This window comes from Symsagittifera roscoffensis, chromosome 1 (genome assembly GCF_963678635.1).
Source record: "Symsagittifera roscoffensis chromosome 1, txSymRosc1.1, whole genome shotgun sequence".
Taxonomy (NCBI): Eukaryota; Metazoa; Xenacoelomorpha; order Acoela; family Convolutidae; genus Symsagittifera; species Symsagittifera roscoffensis.
In genome coordinates, this window is record NC_087062.1 from 60,566,147 (window position 1) to 60,587,768 (window position 21,622).

Consider the following 21,622-nt stretch of genomic DNA (forward strand, 5'->3'; position numbering starts at 1 on the left):
GGTCAATTGACCATATTTCGTCTATGTCATAAACTATCACTTTGAGGCGTGGTGTTTTGCGACGAACTGTTCGATATTTTGTATATGCTGGCTCTGTATGTAAAAAACGTTTCACTTTACTTCGTGAAATTTTTGATTCCTCTTTTAAATTCTGTACACTACCAAACAATGCTGGACCCTTACTTGTAAATTTAGTTTTCAATACTTTTTCTTCAGCTGGTGTAATCTTGCCATTTTTTGTTTGTTTTTGTCTTCTTCTTCTCTGTCGTTGCAGAATCTGAATCGTTATCGGGCGTTTCGTACGACTCGGAGTATTCCTCTTCTGCTGCACCTTCTTCTTCTCGTTTGGTTTTTTGCGGTGACCGTTCTCTTTCACTGTCTGCAACAGTTTTTCTGGTTTTGCGTCTCTTACTGCTTTTTGAGGTGGCTCTTCTTGAGGTCGTCGACGATGACGACGAAGGTTTCTTCTCGGGAGAAAGGAGGAGGAGGGCTGTAGATTTTGAAGGGGAATTTGTGGAACGTCTGCTTCTTTGCTTCTGTTGAGCTTGTTCCGTATTCGTTGACTGAACCGCGACTTTGGCATACTTGTTCATAACCAACCGTTCATCAAGTTTGAGTGACCTCAAAATCAGTATAAAAGCAGGGTTGTAAAGTTTTTTAGTTTGTTGTTGTATATCATACAGAAAAACTGATGCTTTAAGACCTGTTGGCACTTTATCAACGTAAATTTCTTCATTATCTTTATTTATTTTGACTCGTTCTGACTTTTTAATAACTTCAAGAACTTTTTTTGCTCGCTTAAATTTGTGTTCATCCATGAGCTGTAATTGTAACAGGATACGTTCTGTGGATAATGCCTCACTAAGCTCAACACTTTTTTCCATCTCGTTACCTTCATCATCATCATCATCATCATCACCATCACCGTCATCATCATCATCGTCTTGAGAAGTGAGAGGGAGAGCTTGTTTTTGTGGATTGTTTTCTGCTTTGGCAACAATAGGTGGTTCAGGGGTTGGGGGAATGACTGCTGACGTATCAATAGCTGATGTTGTTGTTGTTCTTGCTGATTCATTTAGTGGTCTCAAACGGTTCAAATATGATAGTTGCGGTTTCTTGTGTTTAATTGAGTTGTCAAGCAAAATATGTGCTGCATGTGGTTGATCTCTGATGTACATATGCTTTGGAATTAGAACAAATTCTTCTGCTGCCATTTCTATGCAGTCAAATACTTGAAGCAAAAATAAAGTATTTGTCTGATTAGATAAAATCCTTGTTTGCTCAGTATAATAGCTCGTTTTTTTTCAGGACTCGTTTTTGGATTGATTAAAATTTTGTATGCTGTTTCGAATTTATTAAGGTTTGGGATACTGACAGGCACATTTCCGTTGACTACATTGAGCAAGCATTCGCAAACAACTGATATGATTTGACTATTTGATGTTTTTTTTCTAATGAAGCCTCGTAGTTGAGTTGGGTTCAACTGTACCATGTGTTGCAGAATAAATAATTTTTTCGCGTTCATTTGTGATGGGTGTCACTTCTGCTTTATCTAAAGGTAAATAGAAAATTGACGGACCAGGTGGTATTATGTTTGAACAGTATCTGAGACAGTCTGATGTTCGGGGATCTAAATCTATTAATAGATGTCCAAAGCTGTCCTTTGTAGCCAGTTCATACGATTGACGTAAGAATTTAGGTGCATTAAGTTGCCTTCCGAGGTGATCAAGTTGCTGAATATCACGAGGTGATTTGAATAAAATGATGTGAGATGTGTTCAAATCAATAGTTCGGGACCATCGGCTTTGTTGGAATAAATTATGTTTAACATAAATAACATCTAAGCCCCTGTGTCTTCCTGCTGTTGCTAATTTAACGAATTCTTTATCATTGTATATTTCTTCGCATGAGTCATCAAACACTAACAGAATGTTTTCAATGTTTCTCAAACGATCGAATCCGTCAAATTTTACAAATTCAATATGAATTCTGCGAGCGTTTAACTCGTCCATAACTACAGGTTGAATATCTTTGTAAAAAAATAACACTCTTTCAAATTTGGGATAAAATGATCTTCCTGTCAATAGCTTGAAAATCAACTCTGTTTTTCCGGATCCTGACGGTCCTACAACTGCCATAAACAGTCTTGTCGACGTATCAATAATTTTATTCATATCCTTGGGTTTGGTAGCACGTACCCAACTAAACCAGACAATATTGAAAACCAAACTGACGTTTCTTCACAGCTTATTTGCGTCCAAGAAAGTTTATAGATGCAAAAAGTAAGTAAAATGAAAATTAAAATCATTTGAGACATAAAAACTACTTCTGATCTGGGGACTGTAACATCATTACAAAACTTCCAAGATTTTTGTTCAGTGTTTGTTTGATCATAAGCAAAATCTGTAACTATAGTAGCATCAGGCTCATCAATAGCTAATTCAGTCATTCAGTTGTTCGATTTATATTTCTCTCTCTAACTGATTCTTTCTAACTCCTCTCTATCTATAACACTAGTTTCTTAATGAGAATGAAAAAAATGTGTTCTTGTCATAAAATATGTATTATCTATACTTCAGAACAATAAAAAATCTCGTATCGAGTATAACTTCTAGAGTCATTAGTTATGTCATTGTCATTGTCATGCAGCATTTCCACAACATAATTGGCTGGCACATATTCAGTTTTTGCATGAAATACAACTTTCTTTACAGAGTTCTCTTTTACTAGTTTCTGAACTTCCTCAGGTAGGTCACTGCTTTGAAGATCCATTTGAACTCCGGGTTGACGTTTGGGCACTAAGACTAGCCTGGGAAGACATACTCCTCGTTTGTTGGCCAACATTTTGACTAAACTTGTGTCGTTGAAAATAGATGAATTGGTCAATCACTGGGAAAAAATTTCTTAAAATAGTCAATTCGTCTCCTGAGAGAGTAATTTGTCCTTTCCGCTGCACAACTTGACCTCGGCAATTGATTTGTTCTGTTCTGGTCAAAGTTACTTTGATATCACTCTCTGGTGTCATCCAGGCCAAGAACACTAAATTTGGAGATAGGTACGTCTCCGCTTTTGCTAGTCTTTCGTTGTTGCTCATTTGTCAGCCAATCAAAAAAAACCTTCGTTTTTTTCAGGGAACAGTGATTCCTAGAGTTATAATTAGGTTGTAAATGTCTATTGCAGGATGGATAATTCTTTAAATGTAAGTTTTCAATTCTCGGGCAACCCAATTCATCAAGATTCACAACTTCTCGATCCAAGTACTTTGCAAGGAGTTCAGCCTTCTCTTTTCCTTTGGCGTAAAATACAGCGTTAGGATTTCTCAAAACAAAACTTTGAATAATCTGATTAAGGTTTAAATATAAATAATCTCCGCTTTCCCAGTGAATTCCGTGCAAGTATTGTGTTAACCAGTTGTACGCTTTTTGTTCAGCTTTGGGTAGTGAGTTGAAAGGGACTGGAGGTAGAAAAATAAGAGAGTCACTATATTCAGAAGTCGTAATGGCTATTTCTTTAACTATAAAGTTACTTTTTTTATAGCGAAATCCTTCCAAATCTATGACGACTGATCGTTCGCTCAACATTCTAATAACTGATAGAGTTCTGGTCTGGTTAGTTTGACGAATAAACAGAAAGTAATACCGCTCAAATGACCAACCAGACTGCTGTTACACTTCCAGGGTAACATATAGCAGTAAGTGGGACCCGTGTTGTAAACTTCGTCAACAAAACCTGCAGCGTCATGCAAAATTGCATGCAGACGTAGTATTTTTGAATCTTTTAAATATTTGTCCAAGGAAGAGTCGTCTATGCCAATAAGACCTCCATATGGTCTAAGTTTAATAGCTACGTCATAATTTAATTCGTTTTCACTGGAAAAGAAAAACAGAGAACATGCAGCCAGAAAGTAATTCCGACGGTCAGAATTTTCCGGATAGGTTTTTTTCACAGTCAAATAAATCTCATGAATGATTTCCAAGTCTGTTGAGGTAACTCTACGTTTTTCCAATTTCATTTTTTTTCCAACACTCTTTGAGCCTGCTGAATTTCAAAACAGTGGAAATAAAAGTAACCGTTTAGATGCCAACAGCTGATATCTACAACTCAGTGATATACATTGAATTAATCCATCAGCCTTTTTCATATATTTTTAACATTTTAGTAAACATATATTTTCAGTCTGCGCTTTATTTTTTCTTACAATCAGCTTAGTGACAAAGTCAAACAAGAAGTCAAATCTATTCATTTTCAAAAGTAGTATTCGACAAATCAAATGTTTTTACCAGTTTTTGTTTCCAAATCAAACTCAAAATTTCTAAACTGGTTGAAAATAACACGCAGCTAAAAGTACAATTTATTCTGTCTGTGTTTTCGTGATAAGCGTATTTTAAACTCGGGGAAAATTTAGAGAAAGTTTAGCACAATTATTACCTTCCAAAACCTACTGTTCCAAAAATTTTTATTTGATGAACAATTTCATGTGATTTAAAATGTTAATTTGCTTGTTTTAGATGCCTTCATACCTGGAAACAGTTAAAATTCCTTTCGGGGGGTTAGAGCTTATCAATATTCCTGTGGAGGAAATCCACGTTAGATATATGGCTGGGCTCGATCCTGAGGCATTAGTGGTGAAGGAGCTCTGGGTCAAGCCACGCCAGTGGGCCAAGGGGAAACCCCTTCCCCGGACTTACCTCCCTGGGTCGCCCGAGTGGGAACTCCTCTCTGAGCAACTCAGGGACGTGGTCGCCCTCGGGGGTTGGATTGCCTACAGGGCTTCTGACCTGCTGGTGCTGATGGACAGCCCAGCCGTTTCCATTTATTCATACCTCTTCCAATAAAGAAGAGGTTTTTTTTTTTTTACCAAATTTTATTTTTTTTAGTCCCCTTCCTCAACATCCCCCATTTCTTATTTTCTTTTTACAATTCTTCATCAACTGCGTCATCAACTTTCGGGTAAGTGATTCTTATTTTGTTCAAATAGATTATTAATTTTTGCCTAAATAGAGGTGGCGGCCGCCGCACTTGACGAATTTTCCTTTCTTCGAGATTCAGCAATAAAACATGCATTTTCGAAAGAAAATCGTTCACCGCAGCCAACAGTTAAGCTACGCTGCCAAAATCTTGGCTTTCCTATATACCATATAGTTTGGTTGCATATAACGTCATTTTACATGTAAACAAGCCAATACCCCCAAACTTTAGAAGGGAAAACATGCACCAACCAAAACTTAATTCCTTTCCCGTTTCCATAAAGTGGCTGGAAAATTACCAATTTTAACCCCCCTTAAAACATGCGTGCCTGAAAAAGTAGTGGCTTTAACCCCTTTGGGGGTTAAAAGTGGTAAGTACAACGGCACATCGAAAAAAAGGGGGGGGGTTAAAAGTGGTCATTTTCCTAGCCACTTTTACTATACTACTGGCCAAAACCAATTAGACGGAAGTAACAAAAAAAGAATGAAATTGAAAACATAGCCAAATGTCAAAGTTCAAAAACAAATATATAGCCCTAAAACAAATTGAACTTCTCAAACTATTTATGTTTACCTTTTTGATTTAATTAACCCAATTTGAGAAAACTGGATCAAAGAGTAAATTTTATATTTTGCTGAAAGATGTGAAAATTAAATTCCACTTTCGAAACTAGAAGTCAATCACGTTTTTCTTGACCTTTAATTTTTGCTGTTCGATAGTGGAGTTTGCCTTCCTTTGCACAGCGGCGAAGCTTCGCTTCCCAAACTAGCGAGAACACGACAAAAAAGCAGCTCTATAGAGTGCAATAAAAAGTATAAAAAAGCCTCGAATTAGCAAAAAGTTCGGCTACATCTGAGATTCGAATCTTCAACATAGAGATTAGGAGTCTCGGAAGCTTAATATATAACAGCCAAACACTATCCACAATAAAGCAGAGAACATATACTATGCAACTTCCAATGCTACAGTGAAATTTCCAAATAAGTGAGCACTTTTAATGAACATATTTATTTGCGAGTTAGATTAGAACAAAGAAGGTTCGTAATAATACACTAAGCTGACGCTAAAAAGATAATAAACTTAAAAAGAAATCAGAAGTCATACCGCGAAAAGTGAATTTGAGCCTGAACAATTTTCAAGACTTTTCCTGAAAAAATAACGAAAACGAAGACATAGTGACCTGCATAAAATTCTGAACTACGTTCATCGACTATTAAAAAACAAGTTGGTAAAATAACAACCAACCTGAGAAGCAACTTTCGACACTGTGCGAGAAAGCGGCAAAGAAAGATTCAGGAGATTTAAAAGGTTCAAAGCTCAAATTTTGTATGTAATAATTTGGCATGTAATAACCTAAAAGCAACTTTTTGCATGTAAAAATTTTGATGTATTAAACCAATTTAGGTATAAATTATGCATTTCGAAAACCTCGCGAAGTATTTTGCGTTATAAAATTTCTGAAATGGGATTTTAATTACTATACTGTTGTATGAAACAATTATAACAGCTTTTTTCGGTTCAATAGATGAGTTTAAAAAGCATCAACTGCATTAGCTGTTTACTAATAAAATGTCAACGCACCTCGGACTATAATGCTTAAATTTCCTACCGATTCAAAAGTACCACCAAAAGTATTTGCGACTTAAGTTGTAAAAAAAGTTGCATCGTACTATCACACTACGCTACGCTCGTGTAAATAGGACGATTAATTAAAAGGCTAACATGCTCAAAGTATGTCAGTTGTAATAGAACGGTTCAGTAAACGAATGAGTTCAGGATTAAGGAGATGAGTCCAGTGAACAAAGTTGTTTACGGGAAAAAGTGTAGTACCCAATGGCAATACTCATGCTTTTCGCAAGGGTAGAAATTAGAAGTCAAACCTTGAAAAAAAATCAGATTTGAGCGAGAACAAATTTAATGACCTTTTCCCGAAAAAAATGAAAATCACCCGAACTACATAAATATCTTCACCCGGGGCGGATCTAGGATTTTCTCAAGGGGGGCGTATTTTCAAAAAAGTTCTAAAATTTTGTCGACCTTGTTTTTAGGGCGACCAATTCATTTTCTGAGCTCTCCCAAAGCACTACAAAGACCCCGCTTTGACCAAAATTTCTGCGCCGCAGTCAATCAAAATGGATATCTCAAAATAGTACAAAGGAAGACTTCGTTCACTGACACTTAATCATCAGAACAATCGAAACTAAGGCACTATATATTGTTCAACACCATATTTCTAATATTAGGTGTACCAAAATACATACTATTCAACTTATTGCGAGCGACCGCTCCTTACCCCTCGATCAGGCATTTTTGGCCAACCTAATGGCAATCTCTAGATTACGCGGCGGAAGCAGTAGCCATTTTAACTTTTTGTATCCTTTAAAATGCACTAACCCGCGTTTCCAAGCTGCTGCGCTTTGGCGAGTAAGTTTCCAATCTTATGATATATATTAGCACTCTCCTTGAAAGAACTGAGAGCCGCTGAATTGTCGTTCAATAACCGATATACTGTTCCCTGTTGCGAGAGGGACAGTGCCATTCCTTCGTGTGCGTCTTCTGATTGAGTGGACTGGTACCACTTGTAGTTCACCTTAAAGTTCTCCTTCTCGCTCTCCAGGGCCTCAGCCAACTCGTTCACGCTCAAATGGCCACTTCTCAGGTTACCTACACAGAAAAAAATGCATCTCAGTAGATTTTCGATCAGTCGCCACTGATTTCGCAAAATCTGGTGAGTTTTCCAAAAAGCAATGAAAATTCTCCTTGAGGCTAGTTATTTTGTCTTCAAAGAAAGCGGATGTTTTCGGTTGTTCGTTTCAACTATGGTCCAAAATTAACCAATTCTCTTGTTGTTGGTAATTATATGCGAACTTACAAAATAGCCAATGCACTGAATGAAACCGGAAAAATTTGAAGATGAAGAAAAAATAATCAGGTTAAAGCTCTCAATTTCAAGAATACTTTATGATTGACAATTTTTTGACATGAGACGAGGCGGAGCTTCAGCCGACTCGTGATACAAAATAACTGAATTTGATCAAAAAATATCACCGAAAAAATAATCAACAAAACCAACAGACAAAAATGGCCTTAATTTTTGAAAAATTTCAACCTTCGAATTTCAAAGAAAAATTAGAGATGCCGTTGAAGCTCTTTGAATTTCTTGAACAATTTATGATTGTCACTTTTTCGATAAATTCGCCCAATTTGAGAAAACTGGATCAACAATAGGTATTTTTATTGTTTCGGTGGGGAATCTGAAAATTAAATTCCATTTTCGAAATTAGAAGTCGCGCACGTTTTTTTGTGACCTTTCAACTTTTGCAGTTTCATCGCGGAGTTTGCGTTCCATTTAACAAAGTAAATGAACTTTAACAGAAAAAGTAAATTTACGTCTGAACAAATACTAATACTTTTCTGAAAAAAATCATCGCGACCCTTATATGAGTCTGAACAGGAAAATCATAAGAATATCCGGCTGCTGTGCAAGTAGCATAGAATGTTCCGACCAAATTCTTAAAACTACAAACAAGTGTCTTTTTTTTAAATAAAGGTCGTTTTTTTGTGAGTGGTGCAGTCAAAAAATCTGAAGCAATGCCTATTTCTTAGGCATATTCGATAGCTTTAGCAAAATTGGACAAGAGTTTTAAAACAAAACTAGAAAAACAAAACCAAAATTTCGATGGTTTTTATACCCAAGATGGCGCTAAAAAACTTCAAAATCTATTTATACCGAGTAACTTTATTTTCGTGGCTTGAATAAAAAAATTTCACGGCTTCTGAAACCATTTTTTCTCGACACTGAAAAAACTTTTGGAAAATTTTTGAGATTCGAATAACCACTGAAAGAGCTTCTATATGATCTAACTTTCGACTCATTCCGATTTTTATTTGTGGTACCTGATTTTGCGAGGAAAACAAAAAACTAAAACACCTGAAGACAAAAACTCTTCCCATTTTCAATGGTTGGAGCAAATAGATAAGCGAGAAATTAACAGGAATCCAAGCCGACGTTATGTATACATACGCAAAATAAGCTGCGCAAAAAGTCATATGCTCAAATATACCTGCATCCAAAAGCATGTGACAGCCACAGCTAGTTGCTCCCTAACCACAGAAAATTTCGACTAATGTTATCATTATGAAACGGGCAAAAAATGAACAAAAATACTCGAAAAGGTAAAGGGGTGCGCATTTTTTTATTGAGGGGCCCCAGAGGTTGATTTTCATTTTTTCAGAACTACCATCAATGGATTAGTAAATCTCCAATAATAAGACCTTATCTAAATAGAATTTAAGCCGATGCCCAATAAGCCAAAAATCTGCCAAAAAAAAACCAATTCAAATGTCAAAACGCAAAACAAAAATCAAATTGAGCGTGATCGAATCCTTTCGAACCCCTGGAATCAATTCGCCAACCTAGGGATTACGAATCTAACGTTTTCCCATCTCCGCGATTTGCACTTGAAATACGTAAATACTTGCCACCAATAAAGCATATCGAACACAGGCTATTATATTTCCAATTCTATGCAGCAAGAGTAAAAACCAAAATGAACACTGATTTGTGCGAGTTGCATTATACAAACGTGCTCAAAATAAACACTACTTTCGCTAGTGCTAACACAACCCCTTGCCAAAAACACTGAATATGCTTCTGCGAGAGGCCACGCGCTTGTTTGAATGCCAACTTCTACTCTAAGACAGCCTATATAAATACATTTAGCTTTATAAAACCAAAAACAGAAATCAAGAAGCGAAACCGTTAAATAGATCTATTGCAATTCGCAGAAATAAAAAAAAACACTTACTGAGACATCTCGACTGTGCCGCAAAGTCTCCCAATTGAGTGGCCACCTGTAAATCTTCTTTCATGAACTGTACAGCAGTGTCATAGTTTCCTGCTGTCCAGTGGGCACTAGTCAAGGCACCCAGTATGCAGCCTCTGACCTTGAGACTCTTCGTGCCACACTTGAGGGCATTTTGCAGAATAGACAGAGAGGCTGCATGGTACCCTACAGTTAAAAGTTCCTGCCCTATCTCTGTCAGAATCACTGCAGGCCTTGTGGACAACCCTATCTCCGCCAGGCTAGAGTAGACCGCTGGAAAAGTATCTGAATAAAAAACATCAAGTTTCAATGAGTTTTCAAAACTTTAAATTTGTGAAAATCAACGATATTTACCGGATTCAATGTATAATATGACTGAAAACTAACTTCAAACACAGTCAAATCAGAAGGAACCACTTTAACCAAATAAACTGACTTTCAATTATAGAAAAAATTGCACAAACCAGACCAAAATGAGATACTGTAGGAAGTGACAAAAACAAACAGACCAACAATATTCCAAGAATTGAACTTTAAAGCGTACTTTTGTCATCGCAGTACTCCTTCGGTTTTGTGGTTGAAATTTTTTTTTGGTTAAGTTCGATTCTTGGAATATTGTTGCTCTGTTTGTTTTTGTCAATTTCTACAGCATCGTCTTTAATTTGAAGTTTAGTTCCTCAAGTTCAAGAGTGCCGCGCACGTTTTCAATGTCAGTACAGTGTACGTTTAATAATAGCTATGATTCAGAAATTACTAGCGGTCTCTCTGCAGCAAAAGCTGCTCCTGAAAATGGACATCATGTATCTTAACCTGAAAAACTCTAGAACAAATGTATAGATTGAGGGAGGGATGACTGGAGGAAAGCAAGGAAGGTTAGCTGATGTATAGATGGATGGCTGAAAGAATGGAACGCTGAATGAATGGACGAATCGATAGTTACATGACTAGAAAAATGGACGGATGGCTGGATAATCGGATGGATCGATGGATGGATGACTTGACGGAAAGATGGCTGGATATTTGACTGAAATGATTGTTGGATCCATTTTGATTGTTGGATCCAGCGAATCGATAGTTACATGACTAGAAAAATGGACGGATGGCTGGATAATTGGATGGATCAATGGATGGATGACTTGACGGAAAGATGGCTGGATATTTGACTGAAATGATTGTTGGATCCATGGATGGGTAGATGGATGGACCGATGGGTTGCTGGCGGGACGGATTAATTGGCCGGTCGGATCGATGGATATCTGAACAGATGCACGGCTGGATAGATAAATGGATGGCTGGTTGCATGGATGGAAGGTTGGTGGCTAGATGGATGCATGGCTTGATGAAACGCTGGTTGCATGGGTACAAGATAACGCCGTGATGTATGGATGGTTGGATTGTTCGACGAACGATGGAAGTATTAATGGATTCATGGCTGGCTGAAAAGACGGATTACTTGGGTATAGATGGATGGATGGAAGGCAGGCTGATTGGATTGATGGCGATGGATGGCTATATTGATTGCTGGTAGGATGGATGGATGATGTATAGCTAAATAGATGGCCGGATGGACGACAGATACCTGGATGAATGACTGGCTGGTTGTAAGAACGGCTAATGGTGGAATGTATAATTTGACCGATTGCTGTATGGATGGATGAACGGCTGGATGAATTGACGGTTGAAAGAACTGATGAATGGATGATGGTTTGATGGCCGGATGGATGGTTGGATCGCCGGCTAGAAGGATGAATGTATTGATAGACAAAAAGATGGATGGGTAGATAGATAACTGAACAGATGGGTGGCTGGATAAATAATGGAGGGATAGACGATGGATGGCTAGATGGATAAGTAGCTGTATGGCTTGCTGGTTGTATGAATGAATATGTGTGGTAAAATATGAGTGGCTGGGTGGATAAATGGCAGACTGACTGCATGTCTGACTTGTAGGATAGATTGCCGGAGGGATGGAAAGATGCTTGAAGAAGGCTGGTCGGATTGAAATACACTGGATAAACAGATTAATGAATGGCTTGACGGATGGCTTTTTTGGTTGAATACATGATGGACGGCTTGATGAATGAATCGAAGAACCGGTGATTGGATGGTTGTTTAGATGGCTGGACAAATCGATGGTTATATGGAGCAGTAGTTTGATGGATGGAGGGCTTGATCGATGGATGGGTAGATTGCTGGATGAATGGTTGACTGATTAGATGGTTAACAGGATGCATGAATAATTCGCTGGATGGACCCCAATCTGCCTTGAGTTGCACTGTCCTGCCTTGCCCAGCCAACAGAAACTATTACATTGTTTTGCATTCCACTTTCCTGCACCTCTTTGCTATGCCTTGCATTTCGCTGTCTTGCATTGCGCTAAATTGCCTTCCGTCGCCCTACATTGCGCCATCCTGCACTACTCTAGCATGCCTTGCCCCTTATCGCTATGCCCCAGCTGACGTTGCTCTGCCTAGCCTTGCTTTAAGCTGTCATACCCTACCCTGCTCCTTCTCGGCCTGCGCTGCCCAGCTTTGCTTTAAGCTGCCATACCCTACCCTCCCCATCCTCGCCCTGCGCTGCCCTACTCTGACTTGCGACTTTTCACAATGTCCTACCTTGCGCTGCCATACACTACCATGCCCCTTCTCGTCCTGCCCTACCGAGCACTCCCTGCCCTGCCCTACCGAGCACTCCCTGCCCTGCCCTACCGAGCACTCCCTGCCCTGCCTTGCCCTTCCTCGCCCCCTCTTCTCCCTGTCCTGCCTTGCGCTGCCCTACCCAGGCCTTGCCCCTCATCGCCACGGGCTGCCCTACCTTGCGGTGAAATGTTTTTTTCAGCACTGCAATATACGATACAGCTTATACGTGCAAATCTTCGTTCGTTTCTGGCAGCTTAAACATGAGACATATGGTATAGCTTAAACATGGGGTAATAGATAGATGTTAGGATTTGACAGAATTGACAGAAAAAGTCATTCAGATTTGACAGAATTTGCCAATCGCAAGCGTAAACATTAAATGTTAAAACTTTCTTTAAGAATTCAATCAATTAACCGTAGTCAGTCACCTTTAATTGGCGAAAGGTCATCGCAGCAGCATGTGACTAATTTTTGCAACACGAGAGAAAAATCAGCATCATCAACTGGATTCTCAGAAGACACGCTGTAAGTCGCATTCCTTTTACCAATTCTGCTCTGGTAGTTCTCGAGTGCATCACTGTATACAACAAGGGCATCAACTAATCTTTCCAGAGCTATAAGAGATTCTGCCTTGCAAATGTACGCCTAAATAAGACACCAACAAAATTGAAATTCAGCATTTTTATTATGTTAAGCCAATTAAACTCATTTGATACCAACCTGGAAAATTCACAACGTTGTCACCCAAAACTTATGAGCTTGCGGAAACAAGAACTTGGACGGTCGATAAAAAATGGTTTTTAAAATGAGAGTTTCATTGCGAAAATTCCAAATAAGCTTCTGAGATCCACGACCAGAGGTGACTGTTTGGCACAACTTAACGATATCCATTTTTTCGCTTTCTCCCATTATAGCCCCAGTAAATAAACATACCCCCAAAAATTACAAAAACTGCTCTTGCGTTTGGGGCTTTATAACTTTGTTACTAGGTTGGGAGCTGTAATGAGAAAGCGTCCCTTTTTATCGACATTCTCTACAACTTTTATACAGGCGCCATATACACAATTATTTTTTGTAGTCTTTTGGAAGAGCTCGGAAAATCAACCTGGCCTACTTAAATTTAAAAAAGGTCGACACTCAGATCTCATCTCTCGAAAAAAAACTATAGATTGGCTTCTTCTGGGTGTTATGGTTTTTTGCTCAAACTAACATTTAACATAATTAGACAGAGGCGAAGCGGAGCTTCAGCTTTGCATCACTTGCTACACACAAACAATAAAAAGATGTTGAAAAAAATTTAGTGAACCAACATTTTCGTATGTTTCGATAAAAAATAAAAAGGGCCCAGCTAACGCTGGAGAAATTTTTGGAACCTGTTATACTTTTTGAATTTTAACTTGAAATTTCAAAAACTAGACTCTGCCCAAACCTTAGTGGTTTCTCTGCTAAAACAACAGAAGAGTGAAAAATTTTGAGATAAGGGAATTTTATGGACAAAACATTTTTATTAGAAGAAATTAAGGAGCGGCCGCTTCTGTAAAAAGAAGAAAAAAGTTTTAACAACCGGTTCTTTGGCAGGGCAGTTTTCGAGAAACCTGCTTCCAAGAAGATTCCAAGAAACAATCAACGTTTCAAAAAATTCTTTTTAAATCGTGCGTAGTCAATTATGAAGCTAGCCTTTCAACAATCTATTGTGTTGATTAAAACCTTGATATCAGATTTGCCAGGATAGTTATCGAGAAAAAAAAGTTTCCAAAAAAACGGTCAACAGATCAAAAATTTAACATTTCCGAGAATCATAATTTTTTTGAAGAAAATTGGCCGCAGCCGCTCAAGCAAAAAATTCACGTAACCTATAGTTGATGACCTTTTCCATTGATACTCCTCTTTTTGGAAAACCAGTTTGAATAGTTTCCGCGAAAAAAAAATGAAATTTTTCCATAAAAAAATTCCAATTCCGTCTAAAAAACCCAATCCATTCAATTCTTAATACCATGTATTATCAAACAGAGGAATTAGTTAAACATGCAGAGCAAGATATTTGAATTTTCAAAGGTCTTGCTTCGCAAATGGAACTATCATAATACTTGAAGAAAACGGAACAACGACAATTCAGTTTTTACCGGATTAATTTTTCCTTTCTATACAAGCTTAAAATAACCGCGTCCTGTCGAGGTTCGAACCCCTGGCCTGAGGGTGCAAAAGCAATTGGTGGTCTTAATGATGAATTTTGCTAAAATTCATGAATCAGCAAGCTAAATTTCTTGTAAGAAAAGATTATTACGGGAAAATGTCTAGATTCCGATTGCAATACAATTGCTCTCGCCTTGCCGTTAAAACTTATGTATGGAGCTTGCCAACACCCGCTCCATCAAAAACTTAATCTCAGATTTTCGAGAGTAGTTTTTGGGAAAACGAAAAGAGTCCAAAAACATGGGTCAAATAGTGTAGACAGTGAGGTAAAATTAAAGAAATTACCCTGCCCGGCATGCCCTACGCTCTTCCTACCCTGCCTTTTGCTCCCTGGCCTACCTTGCGCTGCTCTACTCTTCCGCTCCTCGCCCTGAATTGCCGCTACCCGCCCTGCCTTACCCTGAAATGTTTCTTAAGCACTGCGATATACAACAAATCCCAAATTTGACATTTCCGAGAATCATAAGCTTTTGTGAAAAAAAGTATCAGTCGCTCGTGCACAAAAAAAATCACTGAAGCTATAGTTTTAAATCAGCCCGAAGTTTGCTCTCGGGCTGATTCAAACGAAAACGAAAAGAATCCAAAAACATGGATCAAATAATGTACACAGTGGTGTTGAGTGAAGAGACTGCCCTGCCCCTCCTCGACATATTCTTTGCTTGTCCTGCCCTGCCCTTTGCTCCCTAGCCTGCCTTGCGCCGCCCTACCCTTCCTCTCCTCGCCCTGGCTTCCGATGAAAAATTTCTTAAGAACTGCAATATACGATACAAAAAATGGCAGAAAAGTTATCGACAAAAAGTCAGTTTTCAGAAGAAAAAAAAAACTGTCATGCAATCAAAACTTTCACATTTCCCAGAATCATTATTTTTTTAATGGACGCAGCCGCTCATGCACAAAAAAAATCACGCAAGCTGTAATTTTGATTCAGCCTAGAGTTTCAGGTTTGAGAGGGCACGTCTCGAAAAACGATAAAATCTCAGATTTTCGAGGGTAGTTTTTGAGAAAACTGAAAGAATCTAAAAACATGAGTCAAAAAATGAAGACAGTGGGGTAAAGTGAAAAAGACTACCCTGCCGCTCCTCGACATGCCCTACGCTTCTTGTCCTAGCATGACTTTCGCTCCCTAGTCTGCCTTGCGCAGCCCTACCCTTTCGTTGCTCGCCCTGCCTTGCGCTGAAAAAATTCTTAAGCACTGCAATATACAATAAAAACAATCCCAAATTTCACATTTTCGATAATCATAAGCTTTTGCGAAGAAATTGGCAGCAGCCGCTCGTGCACAAAAAAAATCACACAACCTAAAGTTTTGATTCAGCACAAAGTTTCAGGTTTGAGAGGGTGCGTCTGACAAAATAAAGTCAAATCTCGGATTTTTGAGCATAGTTTTCGAGAAAATGAAAAGAATCCAAAAGTATGGTTCAAATGAAGTACACAGTGGTGTTATGTGCGAAGAGACAACCCTGCCCCTCCTCGATATGCCCAACGCTCATCTTGCCCTGCCTTTTGCTCCCTGGCCTTCCTTGCGCCGCCCTACTCTTCCTCGTATTGCCCTGACTTTCGCTGAAAAGTTTCTTAAGCACTGCATTAAACGATACAAAAATGGCAGAAAAATTATCGACAAAAACTGTCATTCAATCAAAACTTTGACATTTCCGAGAATTGTAAGCTTTTGAGAAAATGGCCGCAGCCGCTCATGCACAAAAAAAAATCACGCAAGCTATAAATTTGATTCAGCTCAAAGTTTCAGGTTTGAGAGGGTACGTCTCAAAAAACGATACAGTTTCAGACTTTTGGAGGTTGTTTTTCAGAGTATAAAAAGAGTCCAAAAACATAAGTCAAGTAGTGAAGACTGGGGCAAAAAGTAAAGAGACTACCCTGCCCCTCCTCAACATGCCCAATGCTCCTCGTCCTGCCCTGCCTTTACCTCCCGATTGTGCTTTGCGCTGCCATACCCTTCCTCTCCTCGCCCCACCTCCAGCTGAAAAGTTTCTCAAGCACTGCAATATACGATACAGCGGGCGGGTAGCTTTTGAGAAAACGGAATGAATTCAAAGACATGGGTCAATTAATGCAGGCAGTGGTGTGAAATGTGAAGAGACTACCCTGCCCCTCCTCGACATGACCTACGCTCCTCGTTTTACCATGACTTTCGCTCTCTAGTGTGCATTATGCTGCCCTACCCTTCCGCTCCACGCCCTGCATTGCGGCTGCCAGCCCTCCTTGCGCTGAAAAAATTCTTAGGCACTGCCAACAATCCCAACTTTCAGAATTTCGAGAATCGTAAGCTTTTGCGAAGAAAATTGGCAGCAGCCGCTCTTATACAACAAAACTCACGCAACCTAGAGTTTTGATTCATCCCAAAGTTTCAGATTTGAGAGGGTACGTCTGACAAGATAAAGTCAAATCTCATACAATACAAAAAATGGTCGAAAAATACCAAATTTGACCTTTCTGAGAACCATTATCTTTTGTTAAAAAAAAGGGCAGCAGCCGCTCGGTCACGAAAAAATTCAAACAACCAACCTATAGTTTTGATTCAGCCCGAACTTTCAGGTTTGAGCGGGTAGATCTCAAAAAACGGTCGAATTCCAGATTTTCGAAGGAAGGTGATTTTTGAGAAAACGGAATGAATCTAAAAACATGAGTCAAATAAAGTGCACAGTGGTGTTAAGTGTGCAGAGACTACCATGCCCCTCCGACAAAAGTTATCGACAAATAGTCCGTTTTCAGAAAAAAAAACTTTCAACCAATTAAAACTTTGACGTCTCCGAGAAGCATAAGATTTGAGAAAAAATTGGCCGCAGCCGCTCATGCACAAAAAAATCACGCAAGCTATAATTTTGATTCAGCTCAAAGTTTCAGGTTTGAGAGGGTACGTCATAATTTTTTTTAAATGGACGCAGCCGCTCATTCACAAAAAAAAAATCACGCAAGCTATTATTTTGATTCAGCTTAAAGTTTCAGGTTTGAGAGGGTACGTCAAGAAAACGAGGGTAGTTTTTGAGGAACTGGAAAAAATATAAAAACATCAGTCAAGTAATGCAGACAGTGGGGGTAAAGTGTAAAGAGACTACCCTGCCGCTCCTCGACATGCCCTACGCCTCTCGTCCTGACATGCCTTTCGCTCCCTACTCTGCCTTGCGCTGCCCTACCCTTTCGTTACTCGCCCTGCATTGTCATTCCCCACCCTGCCTTGCGCTGAAAAAATTCTTAAGCACTGCCAACAATTCCAACTTTCAGAATTTCGAGAATCGTAAGCTTTTGCGAAGAAAATTGGCAGCAGCCGCTCTTAAACAACAAAACTCACGCAACCTTAAGTTTTGATTCAACCCAAAGTTTCAGGTTTGAGAGGGTACGTCTCAAAAAACGATACAGTTTCAGACTTTTGGAGGTTGTTTTTCAGAGTATAAAAAGAGTCCAAAAACATAAGTCAAGTAGTGAAGACTGGGGCAAAAAGTAAAGAGACTACCCTGCCCCTCCTCAACATGCCCAATGCTCCTCGTCCTGCCCTGCCTTTACCTCCCGATTGTGCTTTGCGCTGCCATACCCTTCCTCTCCTCGCCCCACCTCCAGCTGAAAAGTTTCTCAAGCACTGCAATATACGATACAGCGGGCGGGTAGCTTTTGAGAAAACGGAATGAATTCAAAGACATGGGTCAATTAATGCAGGCAGTGGTGTGAAATGTGAAGAGACTACCCTGCCCCTCCTCGACATGACCTACGCTCCTCGTTTTACCATGACTTTCGCTCTCTAGTGTGCATTATGCTGCCCTACCCTTCCGCTCCACGCCCTGCATTGCGGCTGCCAGCCCTCCTTGCGCTGAAAAAATTCTTAGGCACTGCCAACAATCCCAACTTTCAGAATTTCGAGAATCGTAAGCTTTTGCGAAGAAAATTGGCAGCAGCCGCTCTTAAACAACAAAACTCACGCAACCTTAAGTTTTGATTCAACCCAAAGTTTCAGGTTTGAGAGGGTACGTCTGACAAGATAAAGTCAAATCTCAGATTTTTGAGCGTAGTTTTTGAGAAAACGAAAAGAATCCAAAAATATGGTTCAAGTAATGTACACAGTGGTGTTAAGTGTGAAGAGACTACGCTGCCCCTCCTCGATATGCCCTACGCTCATCTTGCCCTGCCTTTTGCTCACTGGCCTTCCTTGTGCCGCCCTGCTTTTCTTCCTGCCCTGCCTTCCGCTGAAAAATTATATGATACAAAAATGGCGGAAAAGTTATCGGCAAAAAGTCAGTTTCCAAAAAATAACTGTCATTCAATTAAAACTTTAAGATTTACGAGAATCGTAAGCTTTTGAGAAAAAAATTACCGCAGCCGCTCATGCACAAAAGAAATCACGCAAGCTATAATTTTGATTCAGCTCAAAATTTCAGGTTTGAGAGGGTACGTCTCAAAAGACGACAAAAACTCAGATTTTTGAAAGTTGTTTTTCAGAAAAAAAAGTCGAAAAACGTAAGTCAAGTAGTGAAGACTACGGTAAAGTGTAAAGACACTAACCTGCCCCTCCTCAAAATGCCCAATGCTCCTCGTCCTACCCTGCCTTTCGTTCCCTAGTGTGCCTTGCACTGCCATACACTTCATCCTCGCCCTGCCTCCAGCTGAAAGGTTTCTCAAGCACTGCAATATACGATACTGAGGGTAGCTTTTGAGGAAACGGAATGAATCCAAAGACATCGGTCAATTAATGAAGACAGTGGTGCTTAATGTGAAGAGACTACCCTGCCCCTTCTCGACATGCCCTACGCTCCTCGTTCTACCGTGCCTTTCGCTCCCTAGTGTGCCGTGCGCAGCCCTACCCTTCCTCTCCTCGCCCTGGCTTCCGATGAAAAGTTACTTAAAGTTACTTAAGCACTGCAATATACGATACAAAAAGTGGCAGAATAGTTGAAAGAGTCAGTTTCCAAAAAAATGGTCATTCTATCAAAAATTTGACATTAACGAGAATCATCGTCCGAAGTTTCAGGTTTGAAAGGGTAGGCCTCATAAATTGGGTCAAAACTCAGATTTTCGAAGGAAGGTCGTTTTTGAGAAAACGAAAAGAGTCCAGAAACATGAGTCAAATATTGTACACAGTGTTGTTAAGCGTGAAAAAACTACCCTGCCCTTCCTCGATATGCCCTATGCCCATCCTGCCCTGCCTTTCGCTCCCTAGCCTGCCTTGCGCCACCAAACCCTTCCTCTCCTCGCCCTGGCTTCCGATGAAAAGTTTCTTAAGCACTGCAATATACGATACAAACAGTGGCAGAAAAGTTATCGACAAAAAATCAGTTTTCAGAAAAAAAAACTGTCATGCAATCGAAAACTTCACATTTTCAAAACTTTCACATTTCCGAGAATCATTCTTTTTTTAATGGACGCAGCCGCTCATGCACAAAAAAAATCACGCAAGCTGTAATTTTGATTCAGCCTAAAGTTTCACGTTTGAGAGGGCACGTCTCGAAAAACGATAAAATCTCAGATTTTCGAGGGTAGTTTTTGAGAAAACTGAAAGCATCTGAGAACATGAGTCCAGCAAAAAAGACAGTCGGGTAAAGTGTGAAGAAACTACTCTGCCGCTCCTCGTCATGCCCTACGCTCCTCGTTCTACCGTGCCTTCCGCTGCCTAGTGTGCCGTGCGCTGCCCTACCCTTCCGCTCCTAGCCCCGCACTGCCACTCCCCGCCCTCCTTGCGCAGAAAGGTTTCTTGAGCACTGCAATACACACTACAAATAATGGTCAAAAAATCCTAAACTTGACATTTCCGAGAACCATAGTCTTTTGTGAAAAAAAAAATGGCAGCAGTCGCTCGGTCACAAAACAATTCATACAACCAACCCATAATTTTGATTCAGCTCAAAGTTTCAGGTTTGAGAGGGTAGATCTCAAAAAACGGTCAAACCCCAGATTTTTGAAGGAAGGTGGTTTTTGAGAAAACGAAAAGAATGCAATAATATGAGTCAACTAATGTGCACAGTGGTTTTAAGTGTGCAGAGACTACCCTGCCCCTCATCGACATGCCCCATGGTCATCCTGCCCTGCCCTTTGCTCCCTAGCCTGCCTTGCGCCGCCCTACCCTTCCTCTCTTCGCCCTGGCTTCCGATGAAAAGTTACTTAAAGTTACTTAAGCACTGCAATATACGATACAAAAAGTGGCAGAATAGTTGAAAAAGTCAGTTTCCAAAAAAATGGTCATTCTATCAAAAGTTTGACATTAACGAGAATCATCGTCCGAAGTTTCAGGTTTGAAAGGGTAGGTCTCACAAATTGGGTCAAAACTCAGATTTTCGAAGGAAGGTCGTTTTTGAGAAAACGAAAAGAATCCAGAAACATGAGTCAAATATTGTACACAGTGGTGTTAAGCGTGAAAAAACTACCCTGCCCTTCCTCGATATGTCCTATGCCCATCCTGCCCTGCCTTTCGCTCCCTAGCCTGCCTTGCGCCACCAAACCCTTCCTCTCCTCGCCCTGGCTTCCGATGAAAAGTTTCTTAAGCACTGCAATATACGATACAAACAGTGGCAGAAAAGTTATCGACAAAAAATCAGTTTTCAGAAAAAAAAACTGTCATGCAATCGAAAACTTCACATTTTCAAAACTTTCACATTTCCGAGAATCATTCTTTTTTTAATGGACGCAGCCGCTCATGCACAAAAAAAATCACGCAAGCTGTAATTTTGATTCAGCCTAAAGTTTCACGTTTGAGATGGCACGTCTCGAAAAACGATAAAATCTCACATTTTCGAGGGTAGTTTTTGAGAAAACAGAAAGCATCTAAAAACATGAATCCAACGAAAAAGACAGTGGGGTAAAGTGTGAAGAAACTACTCTGCCGCTCCTCGTCATGCCCTACGCTCCTCGTTCTACCGTGCCTTCCGCTGCCTAGTATGCCGTGCGCTGCCCTACCCTTCCGCTCTTTGCCCCGCATTGCCACTCCCCGCCCTCCTTGCGCAGAAAGGTTTCTTGAGCACTGCAATACACACTACAAATAATGGCCAAAAAATCCCA

The 21,622-nt window shown here is 39.8% G+C and overlaps 1 protein-coding gene across 1 annotated transcript in view; it reads right to left on the bottom strand.

The window, feature by feature from the left end:
* Nucleotides 1-21,622, bottom strand: part of LOC134846702 (uncharacterized) — a 62,214-nt gene that overhangs the window by 25,818 nt on the left and 14,774 nt on the right. Inside the window, exons 3-5 of the mRNA XM_063864088.1 lie at nucleotides 12,862-13,078; nucleotides 9,777-10,079; nucleotides 7,363-7,632 (exon numbers count right to left, since the gene is read on the bottom strand). Coding sequence (XP_063720158.1) covers nucleotides 7,363-7,632; nucleotides 9,777-10,079; nucleotides 12,862-13,078 — 790 coding nt within the window. The remainder of the gene's footprint in view (nucleotides 1-7,362; nucleotides 7,633-9,776; nucleotides 10,080-12,861; nucleotides 13,079-21,622) is intronic.